Below are 22,043 nucleotides of genomic sequence, written 5' to 3'. Positions count from 1 at the left end.
GGGGGAAATCTCTTCAAGACTACAACTAAATACCAAACTAAGATAGCCTAAGTACTAAGATAGTACTCAAACTCAGATTTCTGCAAGCATGAACTATGACCAAGAAGTAACACACGCTTTTACCCAGCTGAGACAAACTGGGTTCTCTCAGCTGATGAGAAGGGATAAACGGTAAATGGTGAGGAGAACAGGAACAAACAATATCTCCAAAACCAGAAGAAGGGGAAAAAACACAGAATCATAGGTGAAAACCACTAAAGCATTAAAAACAGGAGTGTGTCTTAAGGTGGAATTCTAAAATGGCTAGTGCACATTGGATCATTAGAATGCAAAAGCCTCTTAAGAAGGATAATCTATTACACAGTTCTTAATTGCCAAATCTGATTAATGCAAAATAAAATTCTGATGAGCATAAACCATAAGAAGAAGAATACAGGTCAGCTATACCAGTAATGATTTTAAGATAAGAACATCAGGTGACTGTCACATTATTTAAGACCCTGGAGACTATTCTGTAAGCAATGGTTAAAGTATATAGATCCTTTTAAAAATGCTAAACATTGTAAAAAAATAATAAATTGACTTACACAAAGATTAAAGGCTGTTTACTAGGAAAGTCTTTCCCAGCACACAAATACAGATTTCAGTGGTGTGTACATGCACATGTATGAACGCATGCGCGTGCACGCAAACACACAGAAAGCCAGCCAAGCAGCAGGTAATATAGGTCAAGATTAGGCCACTCAGCACTGTAGGAATAAGGGAAATTGAGGTTGCACAAACACTGAGCAGTGATACCTGATGTGAGGCTGTGGGTAGAAGTCAAAAGAGGAAAGGTGAAAGGCTATCAGTGGGGTGAGAAAGATGCTGAGGAGGAAAGACAAAGAAGAAACTAAGTGCTACGCAAGAATCATGGCCGATCACTTGCCCTTCATCACCTGTACAGAAGAGCTCACAACAATTGCAATAGCATCTTCACTCCCACCCACTGCCCATCCTTGAGGTACATAATATCCTCTAACACAATTACACTTCACGTAATAAGAGTGTGGGTGGGAGGCTTTGGATATGAAAACACCAAAAGATGTTGCTGGTTAAATAACAGGGGCCATATCAGTGGTCTTCTGGCAGTGTGGGGTGAGGAACAGTTTTTTTTAAGGGTAACAATGATCTGCCTGGGATGAAGGGGGAAAACTGCCAGTTTTTAAACCAGATTTTAAAGCTACAGTAGCCTGACATTGGTTTCTGGAGTTCCGAAACCAGCTCTTACCTCCTTCTTATAGCATAGCTGATTATACATAGCTGGCTTGGGAACGGTTTCAATCTTCACCTCCTGGGTAGATGTCCGGTAGGAGGGGTTACTGTAGGTAAGGTTACTCAGACCAGGATCTGTGAACTTGGACTTTTTGTGCCTGCAGGAATACAACATTAATCACTGCCACAGTTAGGAGATACTACAGCCAATATCCCACCCTAGACCATCAGAGAGAAAATAATTGTGTACACTTGTTTATTTACTTCATTTATACCCCGCTTTTCTCCCTAATGGGGACCCAAAGCGGCTTACCTCATTCCCCTCTCCTTTTTATCCTCACAACAACCCTGTGAGGTAGATTAGGCTGAGTGTGTGACTGGCCCAAGGGCACCCATCAAGCCGCCTCGGCAGAGTGGGGATTCAAACCTGGGTCACCTAAATCCTAACCCAACGCTCTAACCACTACTTCACTACGCTACACTGGCTCTTAACGGAGGCATGTGCAAACTTCACTGTCTTCCTATGTATGATTTCCAGGCAACGAAGACAAGAGCTAGAAGTATCAACACCTTTTATAAGAGGAAAACGTGAGCATCTGTTGCTACTGAATCCTCTTTGTATCATCTATGTGATCCATGCTGGGAATTTTCAGAGGCCAATGGGAGACAAGAACTGCTTGCTGCAAACAGTATGAGTAAGAAGGGTAATTTGGGAGTATTAGCATCTTAACCGTCTTCTGTGTTTCTAAATTTTCTTCTTCAGTTAGCCTCTAAAACTACAACAGTGTTGCAAACTAACCCACCTACTTCTTGAGGAATTTACTCTGCTGATCTTTGTTGAAAGCGACCTGAACAAATACTGAAGGGCAGAGAGACAGGAAAAAAAATGAAGAAATTACCTGTATGTAATCACTGCACCAATTAGCAGCAGAATGATCAAGATGCTAAGAAGGCCTCCAATAATATAACTGACATGCAGCCCTTCCCCTGAAAGAGAACAAGGGTAAAATGAAGGATGACAGTCTTGTGCCACATAGATAACTTCACCTTTGTAAAAATCTCTGTATATATTTGTAAATATTTTATGGAAATATCAACAAATATTATAACACATTTTTATGGCACCTGCAAACAAAGCCTCGTTAACAAAAATATCACACCAATGGCAATTCTTGTTGTGCTTCTGATACACATAAACTGTCCCAGTTGATCAAGGAGCAACCCATCTCATTTGTTCCTTCCCACAAATGTTTGTAAAAGATCGGCTCATTCATTTGCTAACAATCAGCAGTCATTCTTCTACTGTAGGCAACAATCCACCATGTAGCAAAAAGAATAAATGTTACAAACAAAATTGCTCACAAGAGCTTTATGTATTTTAAAGACATAAGATTTCAAGAAACCCAGGAGAATGACTGGAGGCTGTAAAGGCATAATGGAACCTATCAATTATTCTAACAGTGGTCCTACAGTATATAACTCACATTCATATAAGTCTATCATAAATAAAGGAAAGATGCATTGTCTGGATCATATTTTTAGCAAGTATTTCCATACATATGCTTAGTTCAGGATGGAATGTAATATAACAGAAAGAATATTTACAAATGTTTATCTTTCAGATTCACATGTAGGAAACATGTTTTGTCCTTCCCTACTGAATGAACTCGGGAGTGTCTGAAACTGACAATCACAAATCCTTTCATCGTTTACCTTTATGATAACACAACAACAATAACCACAATTAATGAATTGAATCCAATTCCCCCCTCCACTGGTGTCAGTCACTTCTGCAGCAGAAAGGGGGGGGGGGTTTAGCCAATTCTCTCCCTCCAGCTGAAGCCAACGAAGCTTTCTGAAATGCCTCTCTAGGGAATGGGAGACTCTCAGCATTAGTGCAGGGGGTTGTAGTTTGAGTGAGGAACTAGTGAAAACACAACTATATAGATATTTTAGGGGGGGGAAATTTTATGCAAATAATGGGCAATACTAGAAGCTGCTCAAATATTGCCAAGCTTCATGTAAGAACTAAGTTTCTTTGTATTTCTTGAGCTGAGTTGAACTGAAAGCTGGGGAAATGCATAAAGCAAACACATTGCTAATACATTATTCAGCACTTGGAGACATTAGAACATTTCTGGGCTGATAAATTGTTGTGAATTGATCTCATGTTCGAGCTTCCAGTATATTACACTGAAAAAACACTGGTGTAGCCTGGGACAATGAGCAGTAACGGAGAACCCACCTGTGGTTGCTAGCACTGCTTCTTCTGCACGGGTGCACAGACCTTGGCCAGCCTCTTGGTTGGAGCAGCTATACAACAAAAAGGTACAAAATGGTCACCTTCAAAGTAAAGGTATAGCCAGTCATTTGCCTGTAAAGGACTGAACCATGCTGGGATGAACCGAAGGGGACTGATCAGACTTGGAGTACAACAAAGCCCTATTTTCTCTACCCCAAATAACATTTCATACAGGTAACAGAATACTTTTGGAATCTCAATATACTTTATGAAATTCAGTAACCTCTTTCATCATTAGGAAAGATTACAATAGCTTAAGAAGTTAAACAGAATGATTAAACATCAGAATGATTCTAAATGGTAAAACAACAGTATAACTCTACTCCCACTTGTTTTCATCCCTACAAAGTAGTGCAGGAACTCCATTTTATGGTGCCTAAAACTGCAGTTTCTTTTTTTTTGGGGGGGGGGAATCTACGAAGGAAGAAAACTGGAAACCACCTGCTCTTTTTGACATTCACATTTTACTCAGCAAAGCCACTCACTTTCCTTCAGCTGTTTCCAATGATGTGTGAGGCTTAGGTGTTGTTGAGCCTGGTCTACTAGCCAGAGTCTGACTCTTCTTAGTTGCACCAGTGGTCTCAGGAAACGGCAGCACCATGTCAGGAACTACACACGAGAAAGAAAAACAGAACCTGAGGCAGGGCCAATAATTAGGCCCCAGTGTTTCAGAAATGGGAAAATTAGCAAGTTTCATGAGGTCTGCAACAAATAGGCTAGAATGCTGACTGACCAAATATATAAGGAAGAACTAAGACTCATCCCATGGTAAAACAGAAATCTTCTAATAAACATATCAAAAATTGGAAAGTACATAGGATGCTCTTATGCCGAAGTGGTTTACTAAGCTGCTACAACTATGGAAGCAGCCAAAGATAAACTTTTATTAATCTGAAAAAATTCTCTAGGCAGTACCTCAGTGTTATGTAGGTACCTTTTAAACAGTCCAGCACACAATGAAATCAAAAACCACTTTGAGCTGTATTCTCCTGAGCCCGTGCTGAAATATGCAACTGGGATGTGGGAAGGAATTTCAAATGCACAAGGGCACTTGACAGACAAGATGAGACAAAGCAAAGGTCTCTTGCATGGAGGCATTTCAATCATAAAGCTTTGCCAAGGAGAAATTCTACAATACATGCTAATTTATTATCTGAAGTTGTTTTGTTTCAGAGCACACAGCAACGTTGCACTGGTTAAGCAGGAATACAGACTGTGGATCACGCACAGAAGCCCACACCCCGAATAGCTTACCAACAGAGCAGGGTCGTCCATCTGGTTCATCTGGACATGCACAAACAAAGTCAGAAGCCCTGGCAAAGCAGAGGTGGGTACAACCTCCGTTGTTCACTCCACATGCATTTGTACCTAATGGATACAGACAAAAGATCTAGCACAGAGTATAGTTTTCTTTTCCCAACCACAGGGGTTTCATATTCTTCTCACCAGGATACACTGGCCAGATGGTCAATATGAAAGCCCATCACCCACAGAATCACCACAATCTCGGCAATTAAGTAAGGGAAGAGAATCGATAAGCAAAGGAAAGAGGGACGCTAATGTTACCAAAGGGACACCCTTGCCTGGTCACTATATGTAGTATGAACCTCTGTATACATCAGCACTTGATTGTACAAGTATGATTTGTCTTATATGCTATGAGCAAAGCTTGAACCATTTTTATACACCCAAGCACAGCTTAAAAGTGACAACTATAAATAAGCTATATATAACAATCTAAAGAAGTGAGCTGTGACTCACGAAAGCTGATGTCCTGCCAGAAATTTTATTAGTCTTTAAGGTGCTACTGAACTCTTGCTCTTTTCTACTGCGTAAGTGAATATAAATCAGAGTATGCAAGTTGGATTGTCATTTATTTTGGTAAAGTTTTTAGCAGTCTCTTCAATTTTGGAGGTTCCTTCTGTGCAAAATGAAGGACCCACAGCATTCAGAACCTTACACATTCTCAATACTGCCATTTGTTTCAGGAGCTATTAGAAGATTACTATATGTAACATGTTTGGCTCCACTATGAAGGAACCAGGATCATTGCACATACCTGTCTGCCTCTGTGGAGAGACCACAATGATGTCCATAAGCCCCTCAACATTGGCCAACACTGTCTCTTTGTTCCGACCAGAGTATTTGTCCACTCGCTGGATAGATTTGGTTTGCCAGTCAGTCCAATAAAGCCATCTGTCCTGCTGCTCAGAAACCAAAAAGAAAAAGAAAAAAAAGTCATAGTATTAGGAAAATGTACCAATCATAAAAGCCTGCTCATAGGAGTCTAAACAAAGAATGAAACAGCAAAACATCATCTTCACCACCACCTAAATTAGAACGTGTTACTTCTTTGGAACTTGAAGCTGCCTTATATTGTTTCAGACTCTTGGTCTTTTAAAATCAGCATTGTCTAGTCTGATGGCAGCAGCTCTCCAGAGTCTCAGGTTGAGGTCTTTCATATCACCTACTACATGATCCTTTTAACTGGAGATGCCAGGAATTTGAACTTAGGACCTTCTGCATGGAATGCAGATGCTCTGCAGTTGAGCAATTGCCCCTCCCTTACTACCTAATGAAATTCCAGCATTCGCTACCCAGTTCCTTTGTACCTGTGTCAAGGCAAAGGGATGAGCCACTTGGCTGAGTAACACTTGACGCAGCTTTCCATGGAGATCAGCACTCTCTATGCGGTCTAGGTGAGCGTCTACCCAATAAATCCTAGAAGAACAGAAAACAAAGAAGTAAAACCAACTTTTATGAGAAGACAAAAATCACTGGAAAAGACAATCATGCTAGGAAAAATTGAAGGCTGCAGGAAAAGAGGAAGACCCAACATGAGATGGTTTGACTCTAAAAAGGAAGCTACAGCCCTCAGTTGGCAAGACCTGAGCAAGGATGTTAACAATACGACATTTTGGAGCACACTGATTTATCATCAGCCTCAAGTTGTCTTAAAAGCAAAAGAAACACTTTGGCTGAGTTGAACCGCCCTCCCCAAAAAACACACCTCAAATGTACCATGTCAGTGGCGATGCTATGCTCACCTTCTGGTGTCGTAATCTAAGGTCAGGCCATTGGGCCAGCCTAAATCAGTGTTGATCAATATCTTGCGATCAGAACCATCCAAGTTTGCACGTTCAATTTTAGCAATGTGCCCCCAGTCAGTCCAGAAGAGGTATCTGAAAGTGGAGAAAACAGGCTGAAAGGCACATGCGTGCACACACACACACACACACACACACACACACGCAATTAGGATGCCCAAACACCAGGCACTTCTGTCTTGGCACCAGCTTTCCTTCTCAAAACATTCTGCTGCTGTAATCTGCTGGCATGCAGTTCACGCTTCAGCTGGCACGGTTCCTTCCAAATTAGTAGAGCTGCTAGCTGGGTGGGCTCCTCTCTGCCTCTTTCAAGAGGCAAGAGCCTCCTCCAGACAGTTGCAGCCCACTGAGTACAGCAGGTCAGCTAACTGGGAGGGACTCCTTTCAACCATCAAATAGCAGTCCTTCCTGCCTTTGGTCTAGCAGCTGTCCCTGCCCTCGTCCAGGGTGTTTGGACATGAGTAGAACCCCTGCAGACATGAGTAGAACCCCTGTAGACAACTATCGAACAGCAGACCTTCCTGCCGTTGGTCTAGCAGTCTCTCTCCTCCCACCCCCATCCAGGATGTTTAGACATGAGTAGAGCCCCTGCAGAAAGGGTTCCAGCCAGCTGCTTGAAATGAGCCCTTCCCAACCAACCAATATGCTGTACCGGAAGATGGGCAGCTTGTTCATGACTTGATCTGCTGGCAAGAGGCGCCCTTCCCAGCAAACAAATGCTCTTGGAAGTTTAAAGTGGGTCTCCATTTTTAGGGCACTTCCCTCCACCTCCCTTTCTGTCCTCTATACTTTCTCTGTGACCTTATCCTTAGAAATCCCTGCCTGTAGCTGACCCCATACTTACCCCTTTCTGGGAAAGACAGCAATTGCTCGAGGCTCATCCAAACTGTTGTTAATTAGCACTTTTCTGGAGATGCCATCTAGTCTTGCAACTTCAATTGTGTTGCGACCTGTGTCCGTCCAGTACAGATTTCTAGCCACCCAGTCCACTGCCAGACCATCTGTTGTCTTTAGTCCCTGGCCAATAACTGTTTCCATATGGCTGCCATTCAAGTTTGCTCGCCTGGAAGAATGTTAATACCACAGAAAATGAGGGAAAGACTCCTTATACTACTCAACAATCCCACTGCAGAAGAAGCCCTAGTGACATACAGACTAATCAAGCAAAGAAGATAGGTTTTAGGTAAACACTTAATATGTAGGCAGGGAGCTCAAGGGTACCTACCTGATGACATCCAAGAAAACATCTGTGTAGTAAATCTTGCCATCCACGCTGTCATAGTCCAGAGAGATGACATTATTGAGCTCTGGAACAGGAACGTGAACATCAGTATGATCACTAGTGTCTAGCGAGATACGTCGGATGGAGCCACGACTGGAAAAAAGCAGGTATGTTTCAGGAGACGGGTCACAAGTTTGCTCATCACTCTTCAGCTGGATACCGGTAGGACAGGCACAGGAGAAGCCTTCAGGATTTGGTAAACAGAGATGTGAGCAGCCTCCATTCCTCATGCCACACTTGTTAGCACCTTAAGAAAAAGGAGAAAGGAAAAGCCAATCTTGACTCCATTACTATGTCAACGTTTTTCTGTTTGAACATGCATTTCCCAGGCAACTAACCATGCTCCTTAGAGTCTATGGGTCATTGTTAAGGCTACCTACCTAGCATACCTTAATCATTTTTGCAGGGTCATGGGAGAAGTTGGAGGGATAATTGGAGACAGGATTTCAGAAAGAGAAGTCCTAAAGGCTCTGAATATCAGAAACCTGCCATCACTCCAAGGTGATCAACAGTTTGCTGGCAAAGGATCTTGATTTTGCACTGTCATTTGCCATCTCAATGGCAGTGGCAACACAATTCTAAACTGTGAGAAAATCCCATCCATGGTGAAACAACAAGATCAGTGCCCAGCCTCTGAATCACAAAACAGAACAATGACAGGATAAAGTCAAGATTGTGATGATTATAAGGAAGCTTTTACAGGATAAAGTTTGCCAGCGTTTTAGTGGCTTTAATAAACAGGGTGTTTAAAGCCTGAATAGTAATAAAGGAATGAAGGGAGATCACGGACAAGCTTTAGTAGAAAACTTAGAGATGACAAGATGTAGTGTAGAATAGATGGTAGAAACAAAAATTATAACAGAAGATCGATTTAGATTCAAGCAAGGCACATTTGGTAATATATTAAATGTTATGTATGTCATGTGTTATGTAGATGTTATGTCTTATTCTTTTTTTTGTAATTTGTAAATTTAAAATAAAAAATTATTTAAAAAGAAAAAAAGAACCCAAGCTTTAAAGAGAAAATTTCAAGAATTAAGGATGTAATGGATAACATTAACTACACATCCCATCAGTAGAGGACATGGGCTTGGGAGAACAGAGTAGAAACTGTTCTGTTCCTTCCACATGCAGTCCTCCATGCCCTCCTCTCATCTTCCAAGAGCTGCAGCAGTGGCTGCTTTTAATAGGAATCCCAAACCAAGATCCCAGGACTTTTTCTGGCATGCATGGAACCTGGAAACTTACCAAGAGAATGCCCCCGGTCAATAGCCTGGATATCCATCAGGCCAGGCAGGTTTGCCCTGACAAGGATGACATTGGCTCCAGTACCCTTGTCAGCTCTGTGAATGCTACGAGTCTGCCAATCCGTCCAGTAGATGTAGGAGTCCAGTAGAGTGAGGCCGTAAGGGTGCTGCACTGGTGAGAGCAGGGTGCGGCGGTTTGCACCGTTCAGGTCAGCAGCCTCGATACGCTAAGAAGAGAGCTATAATGAACTTTTATTCCTTTTCAGAGACTGTCTGGAAAAAGGTGGAGTCTCAAAATGTTATGACTCCAAGTTACCATACGCAACATTCTCAACAGTCTGGACTTGCACATACATATGTATCATATGGTACCTCTTCACCTGACAACTTGTCGTGTTTTGTAATATTGCACCAAACATGGGGTCATGTGCCTCATACAGCCCTTCCAGGGGGTTACGGACAATCAGATATGAGGGCCCAGTGCAAAAGAAACCCAGTTATGGTGGCTGTATCTATTAAGCCGCACAGAGAAAGAGAACCATTTGTTCATGAATGCTTTTTCTGCTGAGAGGAGTTAACAAGTGAGAAAAGGACTCCCGAGCAGGGTAAGAAACTGGGGAGCATTTTACTAGCAGCGATAGAGCAAGAGCCCTGACCTAGATAGCCCAGGTTACCCTGATCTTGTCAGATCTCAGTAGCTAAGCAGGGTCGACCCTGGCTAGTATTTGCATGGGAGATCACCAAGGAAGTCCAGGGTTGCTACGTAGAGGCAAGCAATGGCAAACCACCTCTGTTCGTCTCTTGACTTGAAAACCCTACGGAGTCGCCACTAGTTAGCTGTGACTTGATGGCAAAAAAAGAAAAAGAAGAAGGGCAGAGCAAGGTCTGAGTTTGTTTCTTCCTTGTCTGCAGGTGTTTCACATGCGCACAGCCAGAGGCCTTGAAGTGGACAGGGATAGTGGATCCAAGACCTGTCCAAGTTTCAGAGTATTCGGGGGGGGGGTGTCCCATTTGCTTATTTAAACTGTATCTTGGCTCCCCATAGGAGAGAAAATCAGGACAAATTCTTTAAAATAAATAAGTGCTTTTAAAAAGTTCTTCTGTATAAATGTGGTCATAATTTTGTAGGCTGAGTTATAGTTGGACAGGCAAATAGCCTGTACTAAAACAACGTCGGCAGTAACATCAGCTAATAGTAAAGTCTTGTTGTTAGCTTTTGATCTGTGATGGCTGTTTCACATAGGCACATCATCATGTGGTGTTTGATCAACACTCATATACGAATTTGTTTTCAGATTGCAAGTGTTCTTTAATCAGTCCTATCCCATCTCATTCTTTTTGTCAAAGTATTAAAATCAACCCCCCCACAAGGACCACTCCACACCTCTCATGTGAATTCTAACCTCAGTGTGCGCATCAGCCCAGAGCAGCTGTGATCCAGTCTTATCCACTGCTAGGCCATTTGGCCAGCCCAGGTTGTTGTTGATAAGCACCCTGCGGTTAGAGCCATCCATCCAAGCTCGCTCCAGTTTGGCATTCTCACCCCAGTCTGTCCAATACATAAACCTGGAGGGAGGAAGGAGAAAGCCAACCAGTTATTAACAGAAAAGCCAGAAGATTTAATATTCCCATATCTTCTCACCTTCTGCCTTTCTGCTACCAGCACTTACCCCATCTCATGATACAGAGCAATTGCTCTTGGGCTGTCCAAGTTCTCCCACACCAAAACTTTTCTCATTGTTCCATCCAGGTTACCCACTTCAATTCTATTGGTTCCAGTGTCCGTCCAGTACACTTTGCGACCAATGGCATCCACTGCTAATCCATCCGTGGTCTGTAGCCCTGTAGGAAAGCAAAGTCACTGCTGTTCTTGATGCCCACCCAAAAGCTTAGGACCTTTCCCACTTTAAAAGCATTCACAGGATACCCCAGACCATCTATAGTTCTAGAAACTCCATTAACAAATTTGGAGAAGACTATACTACCCCGCCCCCCAAAAAAAACAGCCCTTCACAAAAAGCCATACACAAAACCAATTGAATTGTTTTCTGAAAGTACTCTGGATGAAGACAGGAAGGTTCTGGCAAAGCATTTTGTTACCTGTAGTAATGATATCTTCATACTGGGAGCCATCCAGGGCAGCCCTGCAGATTTTCCGCAGTGTACTGTCTGACCAGTAAACCTTCCCTAGTAAGAAAACAGGATAACATCAGCAACACCTACCTAAATAAAACTTCCCCTGCAAATCAAACACACTTCAGCCTAGTTTAAGCATAACCCAAAATCAGGGTTGCAAATACCAATGAACTGTTGTTCACTGAGTGGTATTTGCACAGGCACACAATGGGACTGTGTGCGCACAGGCAAGGCCTGGAAAAGACTTCCAAAGCTTTCTAGCAGACTAGGAGTGCCCCTCCTCCCTCTGCTGCTTTCCCACCAAAACCATCACATGCAATGCCGGATTTAGATGAAGAGAGGTCCTATTCCACTTGGGAGGCCCCACCCAATCCCCCACCCTCATGGCTAGAGGAAGATAGAAGAGAGTTTTAAACAATATTCAGTAAAGCTGAGGATGATGACAGGCGTTTAAAATTCAGCAAATTCACAATTCCTCCTCTAAAGGATATAAGATGTTATTGTTAAATACCATAGTGATTGGTGGGGGGGAAGGCATAAATGTCAAAATTAACACTGTGAAAAACTTTTGCAATAACTGAACTTTGTAAACATTTTGTGGAATAAACAGGAATTTTTAGGGAAAAAATTAAGTTTACTGTTATATTCTTTAAAATTCATACATTCTTTTAAAATACATATTAAAATATTCTTTAAAATTCATATATTCTTTTAAAATACATATTAAAATACTAATCTTATCTCACTGCTTTCCTGGAAGAACAACATTAATACAGAAATCAATGCTAGTGTCGAGTTATTGCCTTAAGACTGTGTTATTCTGAAATGGAGTGCAAGGAACATTACTGAAGGGTTGTTTAGAGACTACAGTGCATTATGACAGCATGTGTAAGCAAGGCCTATGACCGTGTCAAAAAATATTATACACCTTGTCCGGAGGCCCCCTAGATTTTGAGACCCTAAGCTTCAGCCTGCCAAGCCTATGGGTAAATCCGGCACTGATCACATGACCAGGAGGAGAGGCGTTACTCCCTCAGTTCTTTCTTATGACCAGGAGGCGTTACTCCCTCAGTCCTTTCAATGCCACTGCTGGAGAAAGTTCCATCTGTAATGTTTCTACATTCCAGCCTGATATCTAAGATATCAGTTAGAAGGTGGCACTTTACCTGTCAACTGCAGCGGACAGGCTTTACTAAGGAAACACAAGAGCCACAGGTGCTGTGAAACACTCTCTGTCCAAAAATAAATTCCTTACATGTTGTGAATGGTGTGTTCTTCATTGGGGTAGAAGCAATAACATTATTTGAAAATTTATTTTTTACCATGTCTAAGAATAAGACCTAGAAACAGGGGATTTCTTGGGGGGAAATTTCACAGCATTTTGCAAAAATTTAGAAAGACCAACTCTCAGCCTGCATTTACATGTCTAACAGCGCAATCCTATGACTGCACTGTTTGAGCATTTTATTGCTGCAACCACAGTATGTAGCAACATGTCTCAGAGGGGGGAAAAGAAAGGCCTACTGAGATTCAGCTACATTTGTTGCCTAGCAGGAATCACTTATACATTAGCACTGTCTAGGGAAGAAAGGGAAAATCTGTTGCGTGCTTTCTGAAAATCAACCAGTACTGTCTATTCCTATAGAGTCACTAGTAGCTATTGACATTTAAATGATTACACTGCAAAATATTTCATACCTTCCAGAGGATCCACCCCAACAGCAATGGCGTTTTTCATAGTAACATTGACTGAGACAACTACATCAGCAAAATATGGGATGTCAAGTGAAACCAGGCGAATGTCTGACCTTCTGGCAAAAATCAAGAAGCTGGTCATCCCTGCAGAATTGGGGACAAGATTACTATTAGAATCAAGAAATATGGTTTAGTCAGCAGGATCAGGATACGACTGAAACCTTTCTCCCCATGTGCTCCCCATCAAAATTGTAACCTTCCTGGTATAGAAGCAAGCACAATTTGTCATGGCATCCAAATTAAGCACTTTCACAAACTGGTTTGTTCTTTGCCTCTTAAACAGGATTCTAAAGCAAAATCAACTTACAGTTTAGAATCCTTATTGGTAGAACAAGAACACTGGAAGAATTTCTTGCATTATTGTGTTCTAAGATTCAGAACCTTGAGGCCTGAGAGGAGCAGGATGTGTGCTTCAGCGAACAGGAAGATACCTACCTGGTGAGCAAGTCTTGCCATCTGGCTGCAGATTGATGCCGGTGGGACAAGTACAGGTGTAACCTTTAGGGAGAGGGGCCAGGAGGCAAAGATGACTGCATCCACCATTATCAACTTTGCATGGTGTGTGTACTGGAGGAGAGGAGGGGGAAAGACAACATAATGCATCCAAATGTCAGACTCAAAAGCCCAGTGAAAGGAGCGTTAGCAACTTTTAAATGCTGTAAAGGCATGTATATGAAAGTGAATTGGGGAGAAGGAGAAGGAGAAGAAGAGTTGGGTTTTATATGCCGACTTTCTCCATCACTTAAGGAAGAATCAAACTAGCTTACAATCACCTTCCCTTCCCCTCCCCACAACTGACATCTAGTGAGGTGGGTGGGGCTGAGAGAGTGTGACTAGCTCAGGGTCACCCAGCTGGCTTTATGTGTAGGAGCGGGGAAACAAATCCAGTTCAGCAGATTAGCCTCCACCACTCATGTGGAGGAGGGGAATCAAACCTGGTTCTCCAGATCAGAGTCCACTGTTCAAACCACTGCTCTTAACCACTACACCATGCTGGCTCTCTGGGTAATGGGACCCTTTCCATTAGATAGTTATTAAGAAGTCTCTCTCACATTTCTCACGTTAGACTTCTGCTGGGAAGCAAGATGAGGTATATAATTTGATATATGATATTTGATATATAATGAGGAAGAAAGCCTGGGCAGGCTCTCATGGTAATCTTCCACACCTGGAGGCCTGTGCCGATGAAAGACGTGGATATCCATGAGGTTCTCCAGGTTATCTTGCAGAGTTTCACGATCCTGTCCTGTCCTTTTGTCAGCGCTCTGAATGCTCTTCACCTGCCAATCGGTCCAGTAGATCCGCCCTCCATAAACAGTAAGTCCAAAGGGGTGAGGGAGATTGCTTCCAATCAATACCTGCCAGTAATATCCAGAGGGCGTCATGAGTCAAGTCCATGAACACCAGCAATCAACTACTAGAAACCTTGAACAACCTTAAAACAACAGCACATAGTTGTTGCAGCACTGATGAGCAGAAAGATTAGAAAGTGAGTGGAGACCGCAAGAGTCTCAGCAAGGCAACCTTTCACTCTCCACACTCTTCACTGTATCTTTCCTTCACTCCAGAGCAATCCCATTTTATTGCAGTGTTGATAACATTATTATATTGCTCTGACTGCACTATTTTAATTGTGTAATCCACCTTGAGTCTTGGTGAGAAAGGCAGACCACAAACGAAGCAAATATACAAATTTTTATCCCCAAGTAAGTTTATGCCTTTCCTACTTATTACCCCTTTTCCAGAAGCCTTCCCTTCCCTTCAGCCAGGCTCTCTTACCCTCCTGTGAGAGCCATCCAGTCCAGCATACTCAATAGTCTTCATACCAGCATCTGCCCAGTAAAGACGCTGAGATTCATAGTCAATGGCTAGTCCATTGGGCCAGGTCAAGTTAGAAGAGATGATCACCAAGCGACCAGAAGCGTCCATTCCTGCACGCTCAATCTTCGGGCTAGCCCCCCAGTCAGTCCAGTACATGAATCTGCACACAAGCCCAAAAAAACAATGTATGACTCTGCTAATCTGTACACTCCTATCAATCTTTTGCCACCAAAATCCACAATCTAATTGGCCCAGTGATTTCAAAAGCCACTTTTCTAGAGTCTACATTCAACCAGAATCTGCACTCCCTAGGAAGAAATGAAGAGTAAGGATTCAAATAGCCTCTCAGATTGCATTTACTTGTACACTACCTCAATAAAATTCAGTTCAATTACTCCAGGTTTACAATACAGAAATAGGAAGCAGAGGTGGCTAATCAGTATGAAAGAAATCTAAGACCAGTGTGGTATGCCACCTGCATAGAGAAGATGCTTCACAGAGAAGCTGCTTTCAGTCAGCGACAATAAGAGATATTACACAGTCAGAGATAGAACACGAGTCAATAAATAGATCTGTGCTGATAAGCTAAGAATATTTTCTCTTGGGGTAAGAATTTAGTGGCTTAAAACCAAGTCTGTGGTCAGGAAGAAAAGTCTGAATTCCAGATCAGTACAGTCGAAAGACCATTTTCTTTCTAGGGCTTCGAAAGGAAGCCTCTCAGGGATAGGCACTGCCACTAAAAATCAAAAGCCCAGTGACACCAAGGCATTACTTCTATGCTGTATCAAGAGAGGAAGGTTTCTCACCCTCCAACAGGGTCTACCACAATGTCTCTAGGTCTGTCTAGGTTCTCCCATATCAGCACAGTCCGCATAGTCCCGTCTGTGTTGGACACCTCTATCCGGTCTGTCCCTGCAATGATTAGAGGAGGAACAAAAAAACCACAAAACATAAAGTTATATAACCAAGGGAGAGATCACAAAATAAAACACCAGCATGGTCTTCACTGCACTCACTGCACTGCCATCCCCTCACCCCCCAAGGGAAGACACACTTTAATACGCTCAAGATTATTTGCTCAGCAGACCTCTCTCCCTGGAATCCCACATCTCAGCCTTTCAAGTTATTGACAAACTAGGCTGCCAATTCTCAGTGCATTTATTTTGAAGCAACTTTCACCGAAATCAGTAGAATGGAGGGACACAGCTGGCAGAATCCAGTGGTCAAGATTGGCCTGGACTGCAGGCTTCACACTGAGGAAAGTCCATCTTTGAATGCTCATCAACTATAGCGAAAAACCCATTTTGAAAATGGAAAAACAACTTCTCAGGAAAAGAATAGGCTGAGTGACCTTTTTACCTCAACATACTCATTTTCTATATGGAGAGGGTAGATATTTCCCCCCAGGGGAACATTCAGAGCTACAATCCACAACTTGCAGTCTGTAATGGTATAATACAGGGAAGTTTTATCATTGGATTTCTAATGAATCAATAATGTGTGTACTTCTACCAGAGTGCTGACCACTGTGATTTACTGTGAAAGTCATACTTCTCATGTTGTTTATAAACTTCTCATGTTGTTTATTATTCATGCTTTCAAAAACACATCTTTGGTATAGGCTGGTTAGAATTACAAAGACAATCTTCAAAAGACTACTGAGCTTAATAAGTGATGATGATCTTGTTATTTTGTATGGAGCAGAGAGCTTTAGTACCTGCATCAGTCCAATACAACTTGTTGGTGACCCAGTCAATAGCCAAACCAGCTGGACTTTCCAGGCTTGTGTCCACCACAACCTAAGCAACAAACAAAATAAGAGTCTTAAAGAGAATAGTCCTCTGTCTGTTCTCTCTCAGCAATACAAATGTGTTTAGCAACTATTTAATCTAACTATTAAAAAAATTCACAATGGAGTCTCAGATTTTACTAAATCTCTACATACAAACAGATGGATACAGAACAACCTGAGCTCTGGTACTCATTTTTTGGCTCTTTGGATGATAAAATTGTGGACACTCAAACAATGGTTGGAGAGAGAATGTGTTATTTGCCAAACAAGTTTCTCTAATTACCTTTAAATAATGTTTTACACTTCCTTATCTCATTCTCTTGCACAGTTTTACAGAAAATTGTCATGCTGTGTGCAACCTCAAATGTCTTTGGGCAGAGAAAGCAGCTAATACCATCAAACAATAAGATGAGAGTGTTTGTATCACAGTATAAATTAGTAAACTGAAGATTCAGATGAATGCTTCTTTGTATTCTAACAATCAGCTGAGACAAATTAAGTTGTGTAACCAAAATGGACATCTAAGAGATAAGCCCAGGTCATCATACAAATACATCATACATGTATTTAGACATCTTCAAGCTGGATGCAGATTATCTAAACAGATAAAAGAAGCTTGTTCTTACTAGTTCCCATTCAGACAGCTGCCCCTTCATTTCAAAAGACATTACCTCCTGTCCTGTTCCATCCCATTTTGCCCGACTAATGGAATCAGTGCCGACATCTGTCCAGTAGACATAGTCATCCTTTGCATCCCAGTCCAGAGCCACAGCGCTGCGCACCTCAGCCAAGGGGATAACATCATCAGACAGGTCTTCTGTGTCGAAGCTGATACGACGGATGTCCATCCTTCGGGCAAAAAGCAGGAACTTGTCAAGACCTGATCAAAGGTCGAAAGGTCTTCTTTTAATTTCTCTAAGTTCAACAACATGGTAACAGACACAGAAAAATCTCTTGTGACATCTAACCTCTGACGCACCAATGCCCCTCTAAATGGATTTATATATCTGACCCATAGCTGGGGGGCAGACCAGGTTACCTAACAACATGAGTAGAATAGAGAAGGGAAAATAAGCATATATTGCTAGGAAAGAGCTCTTGGGAGGAGACTAGAGAACATATTATTGGGGGGAAATTATCCAAGTGGAACAAGTATGGATTTTAAAAAGTGAGTTATCAGTTCTATCACTGTAGAAGTGAGGGGAGGTGAATTCTATCACTAGCCTCCCCCCCTCCAAGGAATAAGTCCATAAAAAGAGCTTTCTTAGATCACATCAAGTGTCTATGTAGTCTTATTGCTAACAGTAGCCAGTCAGATGGCTCCAGGCCGTGAAGGCAAAAGCCTGCTATCCCAGTTGGCCCCCAGGATACTGGTATTCACAATGCTTCTAAAAACGGAGGTTCAGTTTAGCTAACAGCTAGTGACAGACGTATCTTCCACGAATTTATCTAATCCTTTTCACAATCTTCTAAGCCAGTGGCTATAACCACATCTTGCAGCAGCAAATTCCATAAAGTTAAATTACATATCATGGGAAAAGCACATTCTTTTGTCTGTCCTGAACATTTTTCCAGTCAATTCCACTGAGAGAACCCAAGTTCCAGTATTATGGAAGAGGAAACGGTAGAGGCTTATACAACTATGTATTGTAAAGACAATACTTAGTTGTATAAGCCTCTCTTTACAATACATAGTTGTATAAGCCTCTACCGTTTCCTCTTCTTCACCCCCAATATTTTTTTCTTCAAAAAAGAGTGCCAAATGCATTAGCTTTTTTATCATGTGCCAAGCCCTTGAACATCTTGGTTGCCTTTTTCCTATACCCATTCCAGCTATAAGGCATCCCTATTGAGATGGGGCTACTAGAACTACTACGCAATATTTGACATGTGGCCCCACAGCCCAAATGTATATAAATGCACTACTACACTGGACATTTTATTGCTAATTGCTTTCCTTTTACCCCTCTACCAGTCACTGAACTGCACATTGTTTTTGCTTGCTCTCTCTCTCTCTCTCTCTCTCTCTCACACACACACACACACACACACACATACACCACTCTACCAAACTTCCACTCCTGTCAGTAGCCCCTTCCAAGCCCCTTTCAAGTCTAGACTACAGATTTCAACAAATTACACCTAGACTGGACATATTTAAAACAATTTAGTCAAAGTGCATCAACTTTTCTCCATCACACTTACTGTGGGCACAAGCATGGCTGCTGGTCTTCCGAAAGCCTGTGGGACAGGCACAGGTGTAGTTTTTGTTGTTTGGCAGGCACAGGTGGGTGCAGCCCCCATTGTTAGCTCCACAGCGATTTCTCCCTGCTCAAATAGCCAAAGAACAAACAACACGTAAGGAAGCCAATAAAGAAAACAAAGACACAGTTTGGGGCACAGGGCAGAGTGACAGCTACAAGGCAACCAGTTTTGATCTCTGCATACACGTGCATACCCAGACACATAATAACTAAAAGATTCCTATTGCACAAACTCCTGCTATTGGTCCTTTTAAAAAAAGAGGGTTGGTTTCATTTCCAAGGGCATGGCCAAGTTGTGTGTGTGTTTTTTTTTGTACATTTCAAATAAAGTACTCCTTGCTTATAATGGCACAATTCTCAGATAGCTCACATACTGTGTACATTTGGTATTTTAGGGTACTGGTATTTTTCCTTACCTTCTACTAAGATGGTGAAATATGAACAATAAAGATTGCCATTAATATTAAGACTACTTACTAAAGTTACAATATGCCTCAGCTTCCCTACAGCCAGCAGAGGGAGTTGAGGTTACAGTTAAAAGTATTCCCAAAGATCACTGTCCATAAATATCCCTCCAGCTTCAAGCCTCAACAATAAATAAGATTACCGGATGATACCTCCCCCCCCCCCTTGCACTGCTTGTGAGCTTCTGGGGCATTGCAAAGGACAGAATGCTAGTATTATGTAGACATTTGGTCTGATTCTGCAAGACAACTCATATCCTTCTGTGAGTGTCACAGTTGAAACACACAACAAACTGGAAGACTGGAACCAAATGTGCATATTTCCTCCCCCATATTACTAGCATCAGCATGATGGTTTCCAAGTCACTGATAACAGACAAGTATTATTATCACCTGAACATTCAAGCTCAGCAGGGGTAATTAAGATCCCTAAAATTGCTTATGTTCAAATATTAAAATTCATGACTCGGCCTCTACGAGTTAAGTTCCTAAATTAAAATAAATGTGGAGTCCTTATATGCCTCCTGGCTTTTCACACACACTGTCCTGGGTTGTTGTTTTTTAGCTTATTTTCACAATCACCAGAGCTAGAAGCATTGGGGGAGGGGTGTTTAAAGATGAAAACCATCATACTAGAATATCATACTCAGAATTCTAGTAAGACATACATTCCAGGAGTATTTCTTAATGACATGGGATTGGCAAACCACCTTTTTCACACCTTGACTTATCATTTCCTTGTTAGGGGTATGGCAAATCAAGTCTACCATTGTTTGGATAATAAATGGCAGTCCTTGTGTCCCCCTATGCCTCTGCAGTTACCTGCTGGCTGACGTTGAGGGTGCAATGTATGGATATCCATGGGGAAGTGAAGCTTGTTGCGAATGATCTCCTGATTCTTGCCAGTAAATTTGTTGGCACTGTTTATGCTCTTGGTATGCCAGTCAGTCCAATACAGGCTGTCTTCGAACACCGTGATAGCAAAAGGATGTGGAAGGCCTGCAGGAAGAATCCAGCACAAACACAAATTACTCCAAGCCTTCAGAGGGGTTAGGATAGGTCTTTATTCTGTCTCCCCAACCCAAGGGTATTTTCTATTAGAATAAGAACAGCCATATCTAACATATAACCATGAAAGATGCCCTTAGCTGGCTGCATAAAGCTCATTCTAAGGAAAAGCATGACCAAGCTCAACCCTTGCTGATATTGAGCAGGGAAGAAGAGTTAACGAGAACACTATTTGTAAGGAAGTGCGAATAACTGTGACAAACTGTAGACAGTGTGTTTAATTTCAACATGACATAATGGTGCAAACCTCACTTTGTTGGCTTAGGAGCTTGCCAGTAACTTCATTACTGCCTGCACTCTTTGCCCAGCACAGTTAAGCACTATGCAGGATGGGTGCACGGCATACATGTTGCCTTTGCCTCTCTTGGTACTAAATTTGTTGACACTGTTTATGCTCTTGGAGAGCCAGCGTGGCGTAGTGGTTAAGAGCAGTGGTTTGGAGTGGTGGACTTTAATCTGGAGAATCGGGTTTGATTCCCCACTCCTCCACATGAGTGGTGCATGCTAATCTGGTGAAGTGGGTTGGTCTCCCCACTCCTACACATGAAGCCAGCTGGGTGACCTTGGGCTAGTCACAGCTCTCTTAGAGCTCTCTCAGCCTCACCTACCTCACAGGGTGTCTGTTGTGGGGAGGGGAAGGGAAGGAGATTGTAAGCTGGTTTGATTCTCCCTTAAGTGGTAGAGAAGGTCGGCATATAAAAACCAACTCTTCTTCTTCCTCTTCTACACTCTTCACCACCCCTCTTCCTCTTCACCACCCCTACCACCCCATTTTTCTTATCTCACCTTGACTAATTACAGCTTTCCTATTCTGTCCATCCAAGTCAGCCCTTTCAATGACGTGATGTTTGGCATCTACCCAGTACATCCGGCGCCCTGCATAGTCAATGGTTAGCCCATTTGGCCAGAAAAGGTGAGTGTCTGCGATGATACGCCGATTGGAGCCATCCATATTAGAGTATTCTATGCGAGGAGTATTTCCCCAGTCGGTCCAGTAGATGGTGCTATTGGAGAAGAGAGAGGAAATTCAGGCAACCTGTGATCTACTGGCTGTTCTGATGAGAAATCTGAAGCCAAAGAAATGGGAGGGAGACGGTGACCAGAATTTCATTCTCCCAACACCTGAACAAGTATCTCTGAACAAGCATCTTCACAAGGCAGGGGGTCATCAGTTACAGAAACCATTCGTCTATAGTAAATGAGCAACCCAAGTACGGAGAGGCCTTTACCCAGGAGCATCTGTACAGGAAAGCAAGAAGACTTTTACTGATAAGAAGAATGTACTTGGGCAGGTTTCAGCCCAGTAAGCTTCTACACAGAAACTAACAGGGGAATCCTTGGTCATCATCCTTCACTCACCCTTCCATGGGGTGAAGAGCAATTGCTCGAGGCTTTTCTAGGTTTTGCCAGAGAAGCACCTTCCTGTGGGTTCCATCTAAGTTTGCCACTTCGATACGAGACGTCCCAGAGTCTGTCCAGTACAATTTGTCATGGATCCAATCAATGGCCAGTCCACCTAGGATCCAAAGGAGAAAAGAAGCCACTAATGCG

General features: G+C 42.4%; 1 protein-coding gene across 1 annotated transcript in view; it reads right to left on the bottom strand.

Moving 5' to 3' along the window:
• LRP4 (LDL receptor related protein 4) overlaps positions 1-22,043 on the bottom strand; it is an 81,217-nt gene that overhangs the window by 3,365 nt on the left and 55,809 nt on the right. The window contains exons 16-40 of the mRNA XM_056851910.1: positions 21,852-22,008; positions 21,279-21,496; positions 20,247-20,423; positions 18,902-19,024; positions 17,368-17,576; positions 16,622-16,703; positions 15,711-15,816; positions 14,863-15,064; positions 14,252-14,441; positions 13,519-13,650; positions 13,027-13,167; positions 11,293-11,379; positions 10,863-11,034; positions 10,596-10,758; positions 9,194-9,419; positions 7,889-8,192; positions 7,508-7,726; positions 6,604-6,738; positions 6,169-6,277; positions 5,616-5,760; positions 4,811-4,924; positions 4,042-4,165; positions 3,500-3,567; positions 2,154-2,241; positions 1,271-1,412 (exon numbers count right to left, since the gene is read on the bottom strand). Coding sequence (XP_056707888.1) covers positions 1,271-1,412; positions 2,154-2,241; positions 3,500-3,567; positions 4,042-4,165; positions 4,811-4,924; positions 5,616-5,760; positions 6,169-6,277; positions 6,604-6,738; positions 7,508-7,726; positions 7,889-8,192; positions 9,194-9,419; positions 10,596-10,758; positions 10,863-11,034; positions 11,293-11,379; positions 13,027-13,167; positions 13,519-13,650; positions 14,252-14,441; positions 14,863-15,064; positions 15,711-15,816; positions 16,622-16,703; positions 17,368-17,576; positions 18,902-19,024; positions 20,247-20,423; positions 21,279-21,496; positions 21,852-22,008 — 3,833 coding nt within the window. The remainder of the gene's footprint in view (positions 1-1,270; positions 1,413-2,153; positions 2,242-3,499; positions 3,568-4,041; positions 4,166-4,810; positions 4,925-5,615; positions 5,761-6,168; positions 6,278-6,603; positions 6,739-7,507; positions 7,727-7,888; positions 8,193-9,193; positions 9,420-10,595; positions 10,759-10,862; positions 11,035-11,292; positions 11,380-13,026; positions 13,168-13,518; positions 13,651-14,251; positions 14,442-14,862; positions 15,065-15,710; positions 15,817-16,621; positions 16,704-17,367; positions 17,577-18,901; positions 19,025-20,246; positions 20,424-21,278; positions 21,497-21,851; positions 22,009-22,043) is intronic.

Source organism: Euleptes europaea, chromosome 6 (assembly GCF_029931775.1).
Source record: "Euleptes europaea isolate rEulEur1 chromosome 6, rEulEur1.hap1, whole genome shotgun sequence".
NCBI lineage: Eukaryota > Metazoa > Chordata > Lepidosauria > Squamata > Sphaerodactylidae > Euleptes > Euleptes europaea.
This window is presented reverse-complemented; position numbering and strand designations above follow the sequence as displayed.